This window comes from Thalassophryne amazonica, chromosome 14 (genome assembly GCF_902500255.1).
Source record: "Thalassophryne amazonica chromosome 14, fThaAma1.1, whole genome shotgun sequence".
Classification (NCBI taxonomy): domain Eukaryota; kingdom Metazoa; phylum Chordata; class Actinopteri; order Batrachoidiformes; family Batrachoididae; genus Thalassophryne; species Thalassophryne amazonica.
In genome coordinates, this window is record NC_047116.1 from 69,471,685 (window position 1) to 69,487,435 (window position 15,751).

The following is a 15,751-nucleotide window of genomic DNA, read 5'->3' on the forward strand; positions in this document are numbered from 1 at the left end:
CGGCCGGGCTCAGCCCAAAACAGCGACGTGGGGCCGCCCTCCTGTGGGTTCACCACATGCAGAGGGGGCCATGGGGGTCGGGTGCAGAGAGGATTGGGTGGCGGTCGAGGGCGGGTGGCCCGGCGGCCTAGTCCGCGCTCACAGCCCCTGGCTGTTGGGACGTGGAATGCCACCTCGCTGGGGGGGAAGGAGCCTGAGCTTTTGCGGGAGGTTGAGAGATACCGACTAGAGGCTCACCTCCACACACAGCTTTGGCTCTGGTACCCAACTCCTGGAGAGGGGCTGGACGCTCCACATTTCTGGTGTTGCCCACAGGCAGAGGCGGAGAGCTGGGGTCACATTGCTTATTGCTCCCCAGCCCAGTCGCCGTGTGTTGGAGTTCACTCCGATGAACGAGAGGGTCGCGTCCCTACGCCTTCGGGTCGGGGACAGGTCTCTCACTGTTGTCTCAGCCTACGGGCTGACTGGCAGTGCAGAGTACCCGACCTTCTTGGAGTCCCTGGGAGGGGTACTAGATAGCGCTCCGACTGGGGACTCCATTGTTCTCCTGGGGGATTTCAATGCCCACGTGGGCAGCGACAGTGAGACCTGGAGGGGGGTGACTGGGAAGCACGGCCTCCCCCGATCTGAACCCGAGTGGTGTTCAGTTGTTGGACTTCTGTGCTAGTCACAGTTTGTCCATCATGAACACCATATTTGAGCACAAGGGTTTCCATAAGTGCACGTGGCACCAGGACACCCTGAGCTGGAGGTCGATGATCGACTTTGTAGTCATATCATCTGACCTTTGGCCACGTGTCTCGGACACTCGAGCTGAGCTGTCGACCGATCACCACCTGGTGGTGAGTTGGATCTTCTGGGAGGGGAGGAAGCCGGTCAGACCTGGCAGGCCCAAACGTATCATGAGGGTCTGCTGGGAACGACTGGCAGAACCCTCTGTCAGCGAGGTCTTCAACTTCCACCTCCGGGAGAGCTTCTTCCTGATCCTGGGGGAGGTTGGAGACATGGAGTCTGAGTGGACCATGCTCTTCACCTCCATTGTCGATGCAGCCGCTCATAGCTGTGGTCACAAGGTCTCTGGTGCCTGTCACGGCTACAAACCCCGATTCCGGTGGTGGACGCCGGAAGTAAGGGATGCCGTCAAGCTGAAGAAGGAGTCCTACTTGTCTTTGTTGGTAGGTGGGACCCCGGAGGCAGCTGACAGGTACCGGCAGGCCAAGTGTGCCACAGCCCGTGTGGTCACAGAGGCAAAAACACAGGTCTGGGAGGAGTTTGGGGAGGCCATGGAGGAGGACTATCGGTTGGTCTCGTAGAAATTCTGGCAAACCGTCCCATGCCTCAGGAGGCAGAAGCAGCTCTCCACCAGCACTGTCTGCGGTGCGGGTGGGGAGCTGTTGACCCTGACTGGGGATGTTGTCGGGCAGTGGAAGGTTTCTAGCTGATGACACATTTGCTCTCAGAACTTGGCTGATGAAACCACTCTGTCATCACTCCCAGAATCACAGAGAAATTATCTACAGCTACAGTTTGTCTGACATGTGTGTCGTGCGATGGAGAATGCATTTGGAAACTTGTCTCAAAGGTAATATATATATATATATATATATATATATATATATATATATATATATATTAAAAAGGATTGGTAAAACAATTGCATTTTCATTCCTTCTTATAAGTTAGATAATGTATCTGTAAAGTTATGTTTATTATAGATGTAGAATCTCATCATAATCATTCAGATGACCTGCGCACATTGACACATAGTGTGCAGTGTTCACAACTAATTCACACAAGTGGCACGAAATTAATGTGTGCCAGAAAGTTTGAGCATTTCAAACATTTCTTTGCGCACTGGCACGTAGCTGCACACAGTTTATAGTGAGTTTACACATTCACACGCAAGATTGATTGCCATTGTGGGCATCAAATTCATGCAAGTGTCAAGATGCCTTAGCACCTCTTTTTAAATATCAGGACACTGCAACTTGCATTAGCATTGCAGCATTTTAACTGCACTGTAATCTTCCTTTCAACAATGCAAGAAATGTCCCTCCTTGCATTACCTTGAATAGAAACATGTCACAAGCCTGAACTTTGGTGCAATGTTAAGTGCTTCAACTCATTTAAACGTTTCTCATGCTTTTCTTATTTCTGCATCAAATTTGGCATTCATGTCAATGCACAGATGTGTTAGCAAAGATTTTCCCAGTATTTTCATCATCCAGTTGATGATGGTGCACATTCTGCCTGTTCTTCCCTTTGTCCTCACTCTGTTAGGATAACTAGATATTTTATCCCTAAACTATCAGGTACATAACAAATTAATTGTATGCATGTTGGCCACACAACCATTAAATATTTAGATAAATCTGAAAAATGAGCACACAGAAAGTTACTTGATCAACAAAGGCAAGGTTGTGAGATATTCTTGAATAAAAGGTAAACAATTTCCTACTGTTTACCATTTTCTGAGGGTATTCAAGCAGTTGTGCAAAAATATTTTGAACTAATTTACAGTCTTAACAGGAATTTTATGATAGAAGGTTTTAACATAAAAAGGCTTCTATTTCATATATTTTTCAATTTATTCTTTACAAAAGGCACACATACAGAATTTTTCAAAATAAAACAATTACTTTTTCAGTGAGATATTGTTTTTGTTTATGTTATGTGCACAAAATGTGAGCTAGTATGAGCAGAGATCTACGCCAGTAGCAGTAAGGGCAGGAGTGGGACCAATATGTTCACATCACAGCACAGATTTCAAAATTTGAATGACTGCCCATTTAATTTGCCATGACAAGCAGATACACACTTTTATGAATATGAAACTGTGTACATCGGTATAGAAGACAAGTTCATCCACTTATCACCTCTACCTGCCTCTACCTTACATGCAGATAATACAGGTCGATAAAATGAAACATTAAGGGCCCCTTCACCTTCTTCTTCTTCTTCTTTGTCTTTTGGCTGTTCCCGTTAGGGGTCGCCACAGCAGATCAATCGTTTCCATCTCACCCTGTCCTCTGTATCTTCCTCTGTCACACCAACCAGCTGCATGTCCTCTCTCAGCACATCCATGAACCTCCTCTTTGGTCTCCGTCTTCTCCTCCTGCCTGGTGGCTCCATCCTCAGCATCCTTCTCCCTATATACCCTGGGTCCCTCCTCTGCACATGTCCAAACCATCTCAATCTCGCCTCTCTGACTTTGTCTCCAAACCGTCCCACCTGAGCTGTCCCTCTGATATGTTCATTCCTAATCTTGTCCATTCTTGTCAGACACCCTCTCTACTTTTAAGATTAGGCTTAAAACTTTCCTTTTTGCTAAAGCTTATAGTTAGGGTTGGATCAGGTGACCCTGAACCATCCCTTAGTTATGCTGCTATAGACTTAGACTGCTGGGGGGTTCCCATGATGCACTGTTTCTTTTTATTCACCTCTTTTTGCTCTGTATGCACCACTCTGCATTTAATCATTAGTGATTGATCTCTGCTCCCCTCCACAGCATGTCTTTTTCCTGGTTCTCTCCCTCAGCCCCAACCAGTCCCAGCAGAAGACTGCCCCTCCCTGAGCCCGGTTCTGCTGGAGGTTTCTTCCTGTTAAAAGGGAGTTTTTCCTTCCCACTGTCGCCAAGTGCTTGCTCATAGGGGGCGTTTTGACCGTTGGGGTTTTTCTGTGATTATTGTATGGCCTTGCCTTGCAATATGAAGCGCCTTGGGGCAACTGTTTGTTGTGATTTGGCGCTATATAAATTAAATTGATTTGATTTGATTTGTCACTCCCAAAGAGAATCTCAACATCTTCAGCTCTGCCACCTCCAGCTCTGCCTCCTGTCTTTTTGTTAGTGCCACTGTCTCTAAACCATACAACATAGCTGGTCTCACTACTGTTTTGTAAACTTTCCCCTTCACTCTTGCTGATATTCTTCGGTCACAAATCACTCCTGCCACCTTTCTCCACCCACTCCACCCTGCCTGCACTCTCTTCTTCACCTCTCTACCACACTCTCCATTACTTTGAACAGCATATATATATATATATATATATATATATATATATATATATATATATATATATGTGTGTGTGTGTGTGTGTGTGTGTGTGTGTGTGTATGCGCGCGCACATGCTTGCGTGGGATGGGTTGGTTTGACGACTAAATGTTTATGTGTCTCTGTGTCTCTATGCCAGGTATTTCTCATCTTTCATTATGACAGTTTTGGTCAAATGTTTTTTTTGCTTTCATCTAACTGCACTTTAAACCCTGTTTTAAAGCCAGTGCAGTTTGTTTCTGACAGAGACAAAAAGAATAATATCATGTCAATTCACTGAGCGAGAGTTAAAAGGTCTTTAGCCCAGTCGAACAGAGTAACCCCTCGCTCACACTGCCTCCAGCATTACCATTGCGGGGTACGGATGCGGGACCCGCAGAGAATCCAAGTCATTAAAAGATACAAACCTCTGTCAGTGGCCACGGAGCTCTGCGGCTACGGTTACCGAGGCCCTGCTGCGCTGCAGATTTTTTCGCAAGAAGTCTATCCTTGCGGGCTCCCAGAGTGCTCCACATCAAAACAGCGAGCGTAGTCTCTGGACCTATTGCCAGAAATGGCCGCAGCTCCATACACCAGATACGGGCGCGGTGCCGGAGTTGGCCGCAGCTCCACACAGCAGACAGGGGGTGGTGTGAGTGGCCCGCTGCAGCATTTACTGAGCCCGCAGACTCTGTAAGCGCATCGGAGGCAGTGAGAGCAAGGCCTAACTAGAGAAGGAACAAACAGTGAGCCAATATATGTCCAATGCTTTTAAAGCAGTATGTTTTATTATTTTTCTCAGTGTATTGCTGTGGTCTTAGCATCATACCTTTGATGCCTATAATACCATAGTAGAGACAATAAATCTCAAAATGTGGTGGCAAATGACATTTCAGTTTTAGATGGGTAACCAAATAAAGAAAACGGAGTTGAGCCTTTGTTGACTTAAACCAGGGGAGCCCAAGTTCAGTCCTCAAGATCTACCTTCCTGACACTCTTAGTTTGTCTCCCTGCTCCAACACACCTGAATCCAGTGAAAGACTCATTAGCAGGCTTTTAATGAGCCTTTCATTGGATTCAGTTGTGTTGGAGCAGGGAGACAACAGAGTGACAGGAAGGTAGATCTCGAGGACCGAACTTGGGCACTCCTGACTTAAACAGTTGAAACTTTGCATAAAGAGGACAAAGCATGTCTTGTTTATTCAGAATTATTTTTATTTCAAATCTAATATAAAATGAACACTACAGATGGGCACCTTTGGCCTTAATTTGCATCTGCATACCCATCTCATCATGGGGGATCAGTTTCTGTTTTCCCAGGAACAAACCTTCATTTCAGTTGAAGTGGACATATCCAAACATTAACGTGATTAAATGAACATACAAGGAGTCTACCAGTAATTAACCCCCATTCAGAATATTAAAATCATCATAGGTCTACTCATCATCAAAATCTGGCACATCTTCTACACCTTGGTAATAATTAATTTAATAAGGAAAGGCTGCACCTCTTCTGAAAGGCATCTGTCAGGTTTCTGAACATCTGGAACTTTAGCTGCCTGGACAACAAACTGCTCAGCTTAGCTTTATAAAGTAATTAGGCTTTAAAAGGTGGAACCTACTTGTGATTTCTGGGTCTAAATACTTTTCAAAAGCAATCAGTTACAAATACAATTACTTTTAAAAAGTGCCTATTACAATTGCTATTGTTTTTTTTCTGAAAAGTAATCAATTAAACATACAATTACTTTTAAAAACAAATATAAATACAGTTACTTTTAGAAGTAATTGCAGTTAATTTTGCAATAACTTTTTACATTTTAGAGCATTTTTATTATGATTGTAACAACACATTTTGTACATAAATTCTTGATATTAAACATTTTTTATTTTCAATTAAAAAACCATGAACTCAGTTAATGTGTTATTCAGTGCAAACAATAATGGACAATCAGTTGATGGACAAGTGTGTTTCCACAACATTGAAAGTTTGATGGAAATATTCATTCATCAAATATACCAAAAGTGTGTGTGTGTGTGTGTGTGTGTGTGTGTGTGTGTGTGTGTGTGTGTGTGTGTGTGTGTGTGTGTGTGTGTGTGTGTGTGTGTGTGTGTGTGTGTGTGTGTGTGTGTGTAAAAGAAGGGTGCAGATATGAGGTGCATCCAGAAAGTATTCACAGCGCCTCACTTTTTCTACATTTTTTATGTTACAGTCTTATTCCAAAATGGATGAAATAATTTTTGTCCTTAAAATTCTACACATAATACCCCATAATGACAATATGAAAAAAGTTTTTTGAGATGTTTGCAAGTTTATTAAAAAAACCATCCTGTTTTCACTGATCACTGATCAACCTTGAGATGTTTCTACAACTTAATTGGAGTCCACCTGGAGTAAATTCAGTTGATTGAACACTGGAGGATTGGAGGACACAGTGGCCGCCATCATCCTTAAATGGAAGAAGTTTGAATCCACCAGGACTCTTCCCAGAGCTGGCCGCACATCTAAACTGAGCAACTGGAGGAGAAGGTGTCAGGGTGGTGACCAAGAACACGATGGTCACTCTGTCAGAGCTCCAGCATTCCTCTGTGGAGAGAGAAGAATCTTTCAGAAGGGCAACCATCTCTACAGCAATCCATCAATTAGGCCTGTATGGTGGAATCGCCAGACAGAAGCCACTCCTTAGTAAAAGGTACATGGCAGCCCACCTGGAGTTTGCCAAAAGGCACCTGAAGGACTCTCAGACCATGAGAAACAAAATTCTCTGGTCTGATGAGACAAAGATTGAACTCTTTGGTGTGAATGTCAGGTGTCATGTTTGGAGGAAACCAGGCACCATCCCTACAGTGAAGCACGGTGGCGGCAACTTCATGCTGTGGGGATGTTTTTCAGTAGCATGAACTGGGAGACTAGTCAGGATTGAGGGAAAAATGAATGCAGCAATGTTCAGAGACATCCTGGCTGAAAACCTACTCCAGAGTGCTCTTGTCCTCAGACTGAGGCGACGGTTCATCTTTCAGCAAGACAATGACCCTAAGAACACAGCCAAGATGTCGAAGGTGTGGCTTCAGGACAACTCTGTGAATGTCCTTGAGTGGTCCAGCCAGAGCCCAGACAGGAATCTGATTGAACATCTCTGGAGAGATCTGAAAATGGCTGTGCACCAACACTCCCCATCCAACTTATTGGAGCTCGAGAGGTGCTGCAAAGAGGAATAGGCAAAACTGGTGCAACAAGCTTGTGGCATCATATTCGAGAAGACTTGAGGCTGTAATTGCTGTCAAAGGTGTATCAACAACATATTGAGCAAAGGGTATGAATACTTACGTACATGTGATTTCTCAGTTTTTATTTTTAATACATTTGCAAAAATAAAAAGTTTTTTACATTATTATTATGGGGTGTTGTGAGTAGAATTTGGATGGGAAAAATGAATTTTATCCATTTTGAAATAAGGCTATAACATAACAAAATGTGGAAAAGTGAAGCGCTGCGAATACGTTTGGAATGCACTGTAAAAATCCTTAATACTAGGTGTCAAGTGAAAAATAAATAAATAAATAAAAATCACTCCCAACATTGCAAGTTAAGTTTTTAATTTGTTTGTTTTTGTTTTGTTTTTTTTACCTCAGATTTGTCACAGGAAAATTGCCTCTGCCAGAACTGTGCATCAGTATTCCATTCTGCACTATGTATGAAATCATTCAATTAGCTTGTCACTGCCAAGTGACAGACATCAAGAATGGCAATGTTGCACACCCACAGAATTTTAATAAACAGTATCTTCCATCTCAGACAAAATGATATGCAGTACTCGCTCATCTTAACAGGACTCCCTACACTTTTTCTGTCATGTTGGTTCTGTATCTCTCTCTTGCACTATCCTACTGGAATGGCGGTTAGGGAGTAGATAATTTTTTTCACTTTTTTCACAATTTATGTTAGTCTTATTCCAAAATGGAAGAAATTCATGTTTTTAATCAAAATTCTACACATAATACCCCATAATGACAATGTGAAAAAAGTTTTTTGGGAGCTTTTTGCAAATTAAAAAAAAAAAACCTCACATGTACATAAGTGTTGCGAAATACAGTTTCTGAATGAACACAAGATGCAGGCAGTAACCAGAACAGAATGTGGGGTGAGATGAAGGTGGTTTAATGTCCAAAAAACAGGAGTACAATGCAACAAACAAACTGAATATCAAATAAGCCTACAGGAATAAAAAAAATATATAATCCACCAAACGTAGGGGGAGGGAGGTAACGAACAGACTGAGGATAAACACAATGGGATGTAAAACAAATGGCAGAAACACATGGAGGAGACAAAGGTTATCCAACTACATATAACCATGGGAATGAGATAAAGAAGACCCACTCAGAACCAAACTCAATGGGGAACCAAAGGAAGAATCCAGCAATGAAACAGGAAAAAGTGTGGGCTTAAGTACAGAAACATAATATTGAATAAACGAGTGATAGGTGAGTGGAACAAATTTGGGGTGACTGGGATAAAACACATGCTGAAACTAACACACACGCAGAATCCAAAAGAAACCCGGGATTGAGTGGAACCAAAAACGTGACAATAAAACACTCAAACTTCAAAGTAGACCACAAAATACAACCAAATACAAGACAATAAAGATAACATGGAAGTCAAAAGTCTGACCAAGTTCAAAACAGGGAAACAAGAAATGCAACATGACTGAAACATATGACAAAGGGACTCCGACAAGGGACAGATCATGAGGATACAAACAAAAGGACACAGGAGACAGATCACAAAGGCATTGACACAAGAGCACGGACATATATGTGGCCCTGCAACAGACTGGCGTCGTGTCCAGGATGTACTCTGCCTCACGGTCTCTGACTGCTGGGACAGGCTCCAGCCCCCCCCCCAATTGAACCGTAATTGGAGTAAGCAGGTATAGAAAATGGATGATGTTAGGTAGCTAAACTGAACTAAAGTGCTGCCCTTGTGGAGAGTAGAATATACATCTCTGTGTGGGTGGTTTGTTGTCCCTTTGTCCACTGTGTAGTTTTTGTCATATCTCTCGGTTGTGTCAGGATAAAATGATCTCTCTCTGTGAGTGTAGCAGCCCAAAAAAATGTCATTATAAGAATGTCAGACAAAAACTGTCAGCCAGGTGTTGGAAATGTCCACAGCTGAAAGTGAGATTTCAAATATTTGGGCAGGCAGAACCCTTTTTTAACAATCATTTTACAAATGATACTCTTTCATCTCAAAGTGAAAAAAATTTATGCCTCATTTTCAAAATCAGTGGTTTTCAAACTGTGAGGCATGCCCCCCCTGGGGGGCGCAAAAAAATAATTTAAAACACTTTTAACCAACAAAAGAAGAAGGGGGAAAAAGAAAACATTGTTAACTAACAAGGAGCAATATGGATACATTTTTAGTGCATAAATCTACCAGTGTGAAGACAGAGTTTGGGGCAACCAAAAAAGAAGAAAGTAGAGGACGATCATCTTTTGCTCCTCTCCATAGTGCATCCCCGCATCAGCCGCCTTTGCGCGTCAAACACCCAGACTCATTGCTCGCACTAAACAAGAGGTGAGACTAGATGAGATACTACATCAATTTATTTATTTTTATTTATATAGTGCCAAATCACAACAAACAGTTGCCCCATACTATATAATAATATTCTATATGTTAAAATGTGTTAAGTTATGTCAAAGACATTTAAAAATACAGAGATGTTTAAATGTTAAAAAACAATGTTTAAAATATTATAAAAGGTAAAAATAGAAGAATAGAAAGTTTTTTAAAAACACGTTTAAAATGTGTGAAAGAATAGAAAGTTCTTTAAAAATATGTTTAAAATGTTTACAAAGACTGTAAAATGTGTAAATGCTCCTTAAGAACACATACATATATTTAAAATGCATTTAACGTGGAAGGAACACACAACCCGGCCTTAGTGACGTCATTGTAAGAAAAATCTTGGAATTCCTTGATTCATTGACATTTCTTTGATTTTTCCATTGGTAAGGTAAAAGTTGTTCACAAAGCATCTTAGGCCTTAGGAGAGCTCCTAAGGTGAAAACCTAAGAGGAGGGAGGAGGACTTTTAAGAAGCCTAAGGCCGGGTTCACACGGCAGGATAATTAGGCCAATATTGGACCCGATCTTCCCATTCCGACAATCTTAAGGACGCCCCGACAATCGTGATGACGCTAAAGATAATCTTATCAGATATTCTTGCCATGTGTGGAGTGTTAAGAGCGCTCTGATCTGCTCAGAAGGACGTCAGGAGCGCTCCGATCGCAAATCAGGGATATTCAACATGTTGGATTTTTTTGGCCCGATATCACTGTGTGTGTTGTGTCCCCCGACCACAAACGAGCACGCAGCCTGCTGAATGTGATGTGCAGCCAATCAGAAAGTGAGGTGACGGACTATGAAGCAGAGAATAAAATCAATTTTTCTTTTTGTATCGTTTTTTCCCCCTGTTGTAAATAGTCCACAAAGTACCTCTGTTTGTTTACTGTGAAGTCACGTTTAATCTCGAGAGATTTTGCGAGATTTCCTGTCTGAGCTGTAAATGTTCGTGTGTGAAATCTGTTTGTGTGTGTGGTGTTGTTGTCCTTAACGTGTGGCTGAACACCACACACTGTATGACCAAACCTGTTAGATCCATGATTTTTTATCTTCACGTGTATGGTCTCTCAGGTTTTGGAAACCTAAAGATAATTTTAAAATCCTGTCGTGTGAACCAGGCTTAAGAGGGTCTTAAGCAGAGATGATGGTGGAATGACAGAGAGGAAGGAAAGATATTCTCTGTATGTTGAATGGCAGTGATTCAGTAACGTGCTGCTGGCTTGATGGTGCAGGGATAATGTTTGTGGTTGAGCTCATCGGGAATGAGCTTACTTTTCCCACCCAGCATAGTAACGCAATAACACCTGACATAAAGGTTATCACAACGATACCTGGCTACGGAAAAAGTGTAAATTGCATATAAATTATATAACATTCATACAATTAATATCAAAGTAAGCAATGTCAGCAACCAGAACCTCACACGTACCTGTTTGAGGAGAACTTTGCTTGTGTGCTGCAATCTCACGTACCAGCGCTATGGAAAAAATGTAAATTGCATATTAATTCTATGACATTCATACAGTTATTAATATCAAAGTAAGTGATGTCAGCAACCAGAGCCCCCACACTCACCTGTTTGAGGAGAACTTCGCTTGTGTGCTGCAGTCTCATGTACCAGCAACTACAACCAATCACAACTCTTAGAACACTGCACCATACCTAGGAACGGGGTCAACACTGCTTCCTCACAAAGATAAGAGTTTCTGTCCACTTCTTGCTTGGAGTTGCTCTCAGACATGTCCTGGATCACTCATAGGCTAAGATTCCTTCCCAGGATTTTTTTTAGGCTAAGTTAGGACCTCTCTGAGAGGACTGAGATGCTTCGTGGATACAGGCCCAGTTCTTTTTTTATTGATTTATTGATGTCTTGAAAATGTTCTTGTATCCATCATTGACTTGTTTTAAGCCAATGGGCTGTAAAAGTAATGATTAGTCTTGCTCATTATGATAATGATCATAATGATGATGATGATCATTATTTCTTTGTTTATGGGCCCTCACACATAACACGAAGTTGGGCGAAAGAGGCAGAAACCGGACAAAATTACTGATTTGTCGAACCTCAAAAAATTCCAGCCGCTGTCAGGAGGGACAGACGGGCAGACAGCCGTGTACAATCCCGCAGCGATGGTTTCATGTGACCATGTAAGAGGTGTGATACCACATCATGCTCACACAGGAGCAGAAGCAATTACATGTTGGACATATGTACATAAATCAAAGAAAATGTATCAGGACAAAATAATGAGAGAGCACAGAGCATTATAAGAGCAATGAATGTATTGTTTAAATGTAAGATAATCATGTTACTGGTAATGATGTGTAATTGATGCATGATGACTTGATGGTCTGTGTTGGAAATGACGAAACAAATGGATTTCGTTTTGTCTGTTAAAATATTTAATTCCTGTTATAAAGAGCAGACAATACAAGAATTATCGTCCTTCTGTTCCTTCATGTTCATCAGGGGTGGCCAAGTTCAGTCCTCAAGAGCCACCTTCCTGACACTCTTAGTCTGAGTCCAGTGAAAGACTCATTAGCAAACTTTTAATGAGCCTTTCATTGGATTCAGGTGTGTTGGAGCAGGGAGACAACTAAGAGTGTCAGGAAGGTGGCTCTCGAGGACCGAACTTGGCCACCCCTGATGTTCATGAACCATGGCTGTGGACGTAAACAAGGAATTAATGAACTGACATGAATGAATTGATGCGTTCATATCATGAACACATCAACTGGCTCCGCGTGTCCAGCTGTCCAGCACGTGGCACACCAAAGGACACTGCGTCATGTGGCGTGTAACTCACGTGGTGGACGTGACACTTGGCTTGCCGGCTGTTCACATGATCAGATGGATATTTTCACATGGGGCAGCCTGGCTGATGGTGTCCAGTGTGCACTGAGGCACTGCTGAACACATTGCAAAGGTGATATGTGTTTTATTTATTACCATGTCAGGAGAGCATGCCGATACATGTGCATCGCGGTGATGTGTTGAGAGGTGATGTTCTTCATGGTTCGATATGTGTTCTCCAGCTGTGATTAGCTATGACAATGCAGTCAGCTGCTGCAGCTTGCCACCAACACGCCCACCTGTTTGGAGGAATGCACAGCTAGAGAGAACACATATTGTGCCATGAAGAACATCACCTCTCAACACGCCACCGTGATGCACATGTGTCAGCAGGCTCTCATGACATGGTGAACATTGAAACAAACAACATCACCTTTGGATTGCCCCTAGCCATGTGTCAGCACGCACGGCACAGTGTGTGGCAAGTCTGTGGCAAGCCAGCCGGCCAGGCTAATGTCACGTCCACCACATGAGTTATATTCCACATAACAGAAAGAGAGTGGAAAAATAAATAGGGTGTGAACTCATTCATGTGTGGTCACTTTGCTCAAAAGGCATGAACTCATTAATTTGTGATTGCTTTGCTCATTGCGCTCTGGACAAGGGGGCATGTCAGCTGACCGCCGGCCAGCGACTCACTCTCAGCTGGAACTGACAGAGTGAACACAATGTGTTAAATTAAAACAAAGAGAACAGAGAGGAGGAGGAAAATAAATACAATTTTAAAAATAAAATAAATAAAAAATAAAATTTTAATATGAGCGAAGTGTCGCGCAGCGGCACAACGCTCACTCATGGTACAGGGCATCCTAAACAGGATGTGCCAATTTTCAAATCCACAGTAAAACAGGAAATGTTCAAATGTCAAACACTTCCTGGATTGACAGACACAATCCTGTGGAATCTCGCAGGAACTCAGTGGCAAGCTCACACTCAAACAGGAAGTGCCAATTTATCAGTCACAGTGAAACAGGAAATGTTCAAATGTCAAACACTTCCTGGCATGGGTGGAGCTAGAGCGGAGGCCGGGGTTTCACTGGACTCCCCTGAAATCTAATTGGACATAGATGATTGACATGTCATGGCACCACACGTCTGGTTGAAAAACCTGCATTTTCAAATCAATGAGTCACATTGACTGCTAGTTTCCTCCTGTCCAGTAGTTTGTGCTGTGTACCACAACAGTTCTAATCCACCTTAGTAGAAGAAGAAAAATGTTTGCTCCAGATTTGAACTGAACATATCATTTGAAGTATGGACTTCTAATCACACCAAACTTATATTGGTGAGTAAATGACCGTATTTTATGCCAGAAATTAGGTCCAGGTTGTTAAAAGCAGCATTTCTCCTTTAATTTGGGTTGGCTTATGTACATGTTTAAACTAACAGACAACAGCTGGTTCCGTTGGCTTATTAGTGCAGCAGATAACTGAAACAATCCTTCAAATGGTGATACAAGCATCAAATTTGGCACAAATACAGCTGGAGCAAAATTAATAGAGCAACTTTACCTTTTGACCCCTGTACAAACTGAAACTGACCTTTGTCACCATTCTTGCTGCTTTTACCTCATAACTCCATACCATTCAGTAGTAGATTGTTCAAACTGTACCTTTTTTGGAATCTTTATGATCAGGCAAATAATGTGGTGTAGTTTTCTATATGATTGTAGCATCTTTTAATTTAGACCAGTGGTGGGCAACTTGTTCCAGAAAGGGCCAGGAGGGTGCAGGTTTTCTTTGCAGCCACTGACTCCAACAGGTGATTTCACTGATTAATAGCACTTTGAGCAGATGGAATCAGTTAATCAGTGAAATCATCTGGTGGAATCAATGGCTGTAAAGAAACCCTACACCCTCCTGGCCCTTTCTGCAACAAGTTGCCCACCCTTGTTTTATACCCCTGTGTAATTCATCAATTGACCCCTAACTGGCTGCCTATTGAAAATTCAAGTGGCCAATCAGTTTTTTTTTTTTAAATAGTTAATGTCTGTGCCAAATTTGATGCTTGTATCACCATTTGCAGGATTCAACTCTAAATATTCTCTTATCTGCTGCACTATATATGAGACGTAAGATGCTGCTCCTCAGTGTTTCTCAATTGCCCTCAAATGTATTGCAACAGTTGGTATTTCACACATTTTAATTTTTTATTCCATTTCAAATACATTTTTTTTCTAAAATTATCTTCCTTAACTCAAACTGGAAGCATATCTCTACAACTTGATATAAATGAATTAAAAATATCAAATCCAGCTTCCTGATGAAGTGGTGTAGAGGAGGATTTTCTTAAAAAGAAGACCTGAAAGTTCAGCTACAATTTGACAGAAAGTACATTTGAGGTGAAAACCTAGATTTGATGTTTTGGTGAAAGAAACTTTTGTATTTCTTCATAACTGATGTGAATAAAGTCCAAGACATATTCAGTGACTTTGAAATGTTCATGTTTCCATCCCCTGACTTGTCTAAAGAAAACTGGCAATAAAACTGATTATTATTTACAGGTTTTATCAAGTTTTAGAGATTTGCTTTCAGTTTGAGTTTGATGAAGATCATTTTAGATCATTTCTTGTATTTAAAATGGCATAAACAAATTAAAATGTGTGAAATTCCAAGTGTACCATACTTTTGGAGGGCACAGTATCCTAACCTTATGATGAGTGCAAAATGAGTGTGGTATTATTACTATTTTGTTTAAGAATGTTTAATTTTCATTGTTGCTGCACTTTGTGTCAAATCATAGTCATATCGTTTATCATATTGGTATGACAATTCAGTAAGGTATATCTTCTATTATATATTCCAAATCTAAGGTGGAACTCTACTAGTGTTTACTAAGGGACACCGAAATATCTTAAAAAAAGAAAAGAGAGAGAGAGAGAGAGAGTAGAGCCACCTAGGTGCCTGGTCTTGAGAATCAGGGATGGTAGGTTGAAAAGCTTTTTTATCCCATGGGAACTCTCCCTACCCACCTAAGCAGCTCAAGAATATGGACAGCATGTATATAAGTGACATTTATGTCAATATTGAGATACAAATAATTTGGCCCTATTGTACAGCCCTGCTGTCAACTAGGTGAAAACTTATTATATTAATTTACATCTACATTAAAAAAAATGCTTAAAGTGGCAGGGGGTTAAGAGGGCCATAATTAGGGGGCCAGCTGAAAGCAAAAAAGAAAAATGCTTAAGAAGGTGGAGAGTATGGGGGACAGAGCTCCTCCAGAAGCTGAAAGG

General features: G+C 41.7%; 1 protein-coding gene across 10 annotated transcripts in view; it reads left to right on the top strand.

Moving 5' to 3' along the window:
• The window catches only part of stxbp5l (syntaxin binding protein 5-like), a 773,590-nt gene that overhangs the window by 680,433 nt on the left and 77,406 nt on the right, over positions 1-15,751 (top strand). The window contains exons 23-24 of one of the 10 annotated variants that reach the window (XM_034186808.1): positions 708-724; positions 10,978-11,008. The exons of the other annotated variants lie outside the window; for them this stretch is intronic. Of the exons in view, the coding sequence (XP_034042699.1) occupies positions 708-724; positions 10,978-11,008 (48 nt within the window). The remainder of the gene's footprint in view (positions 1-707; positions 725-10,977; positions 11,009-15,751) is intronic. 10 annotated transcript variants of the gene reach the window in all.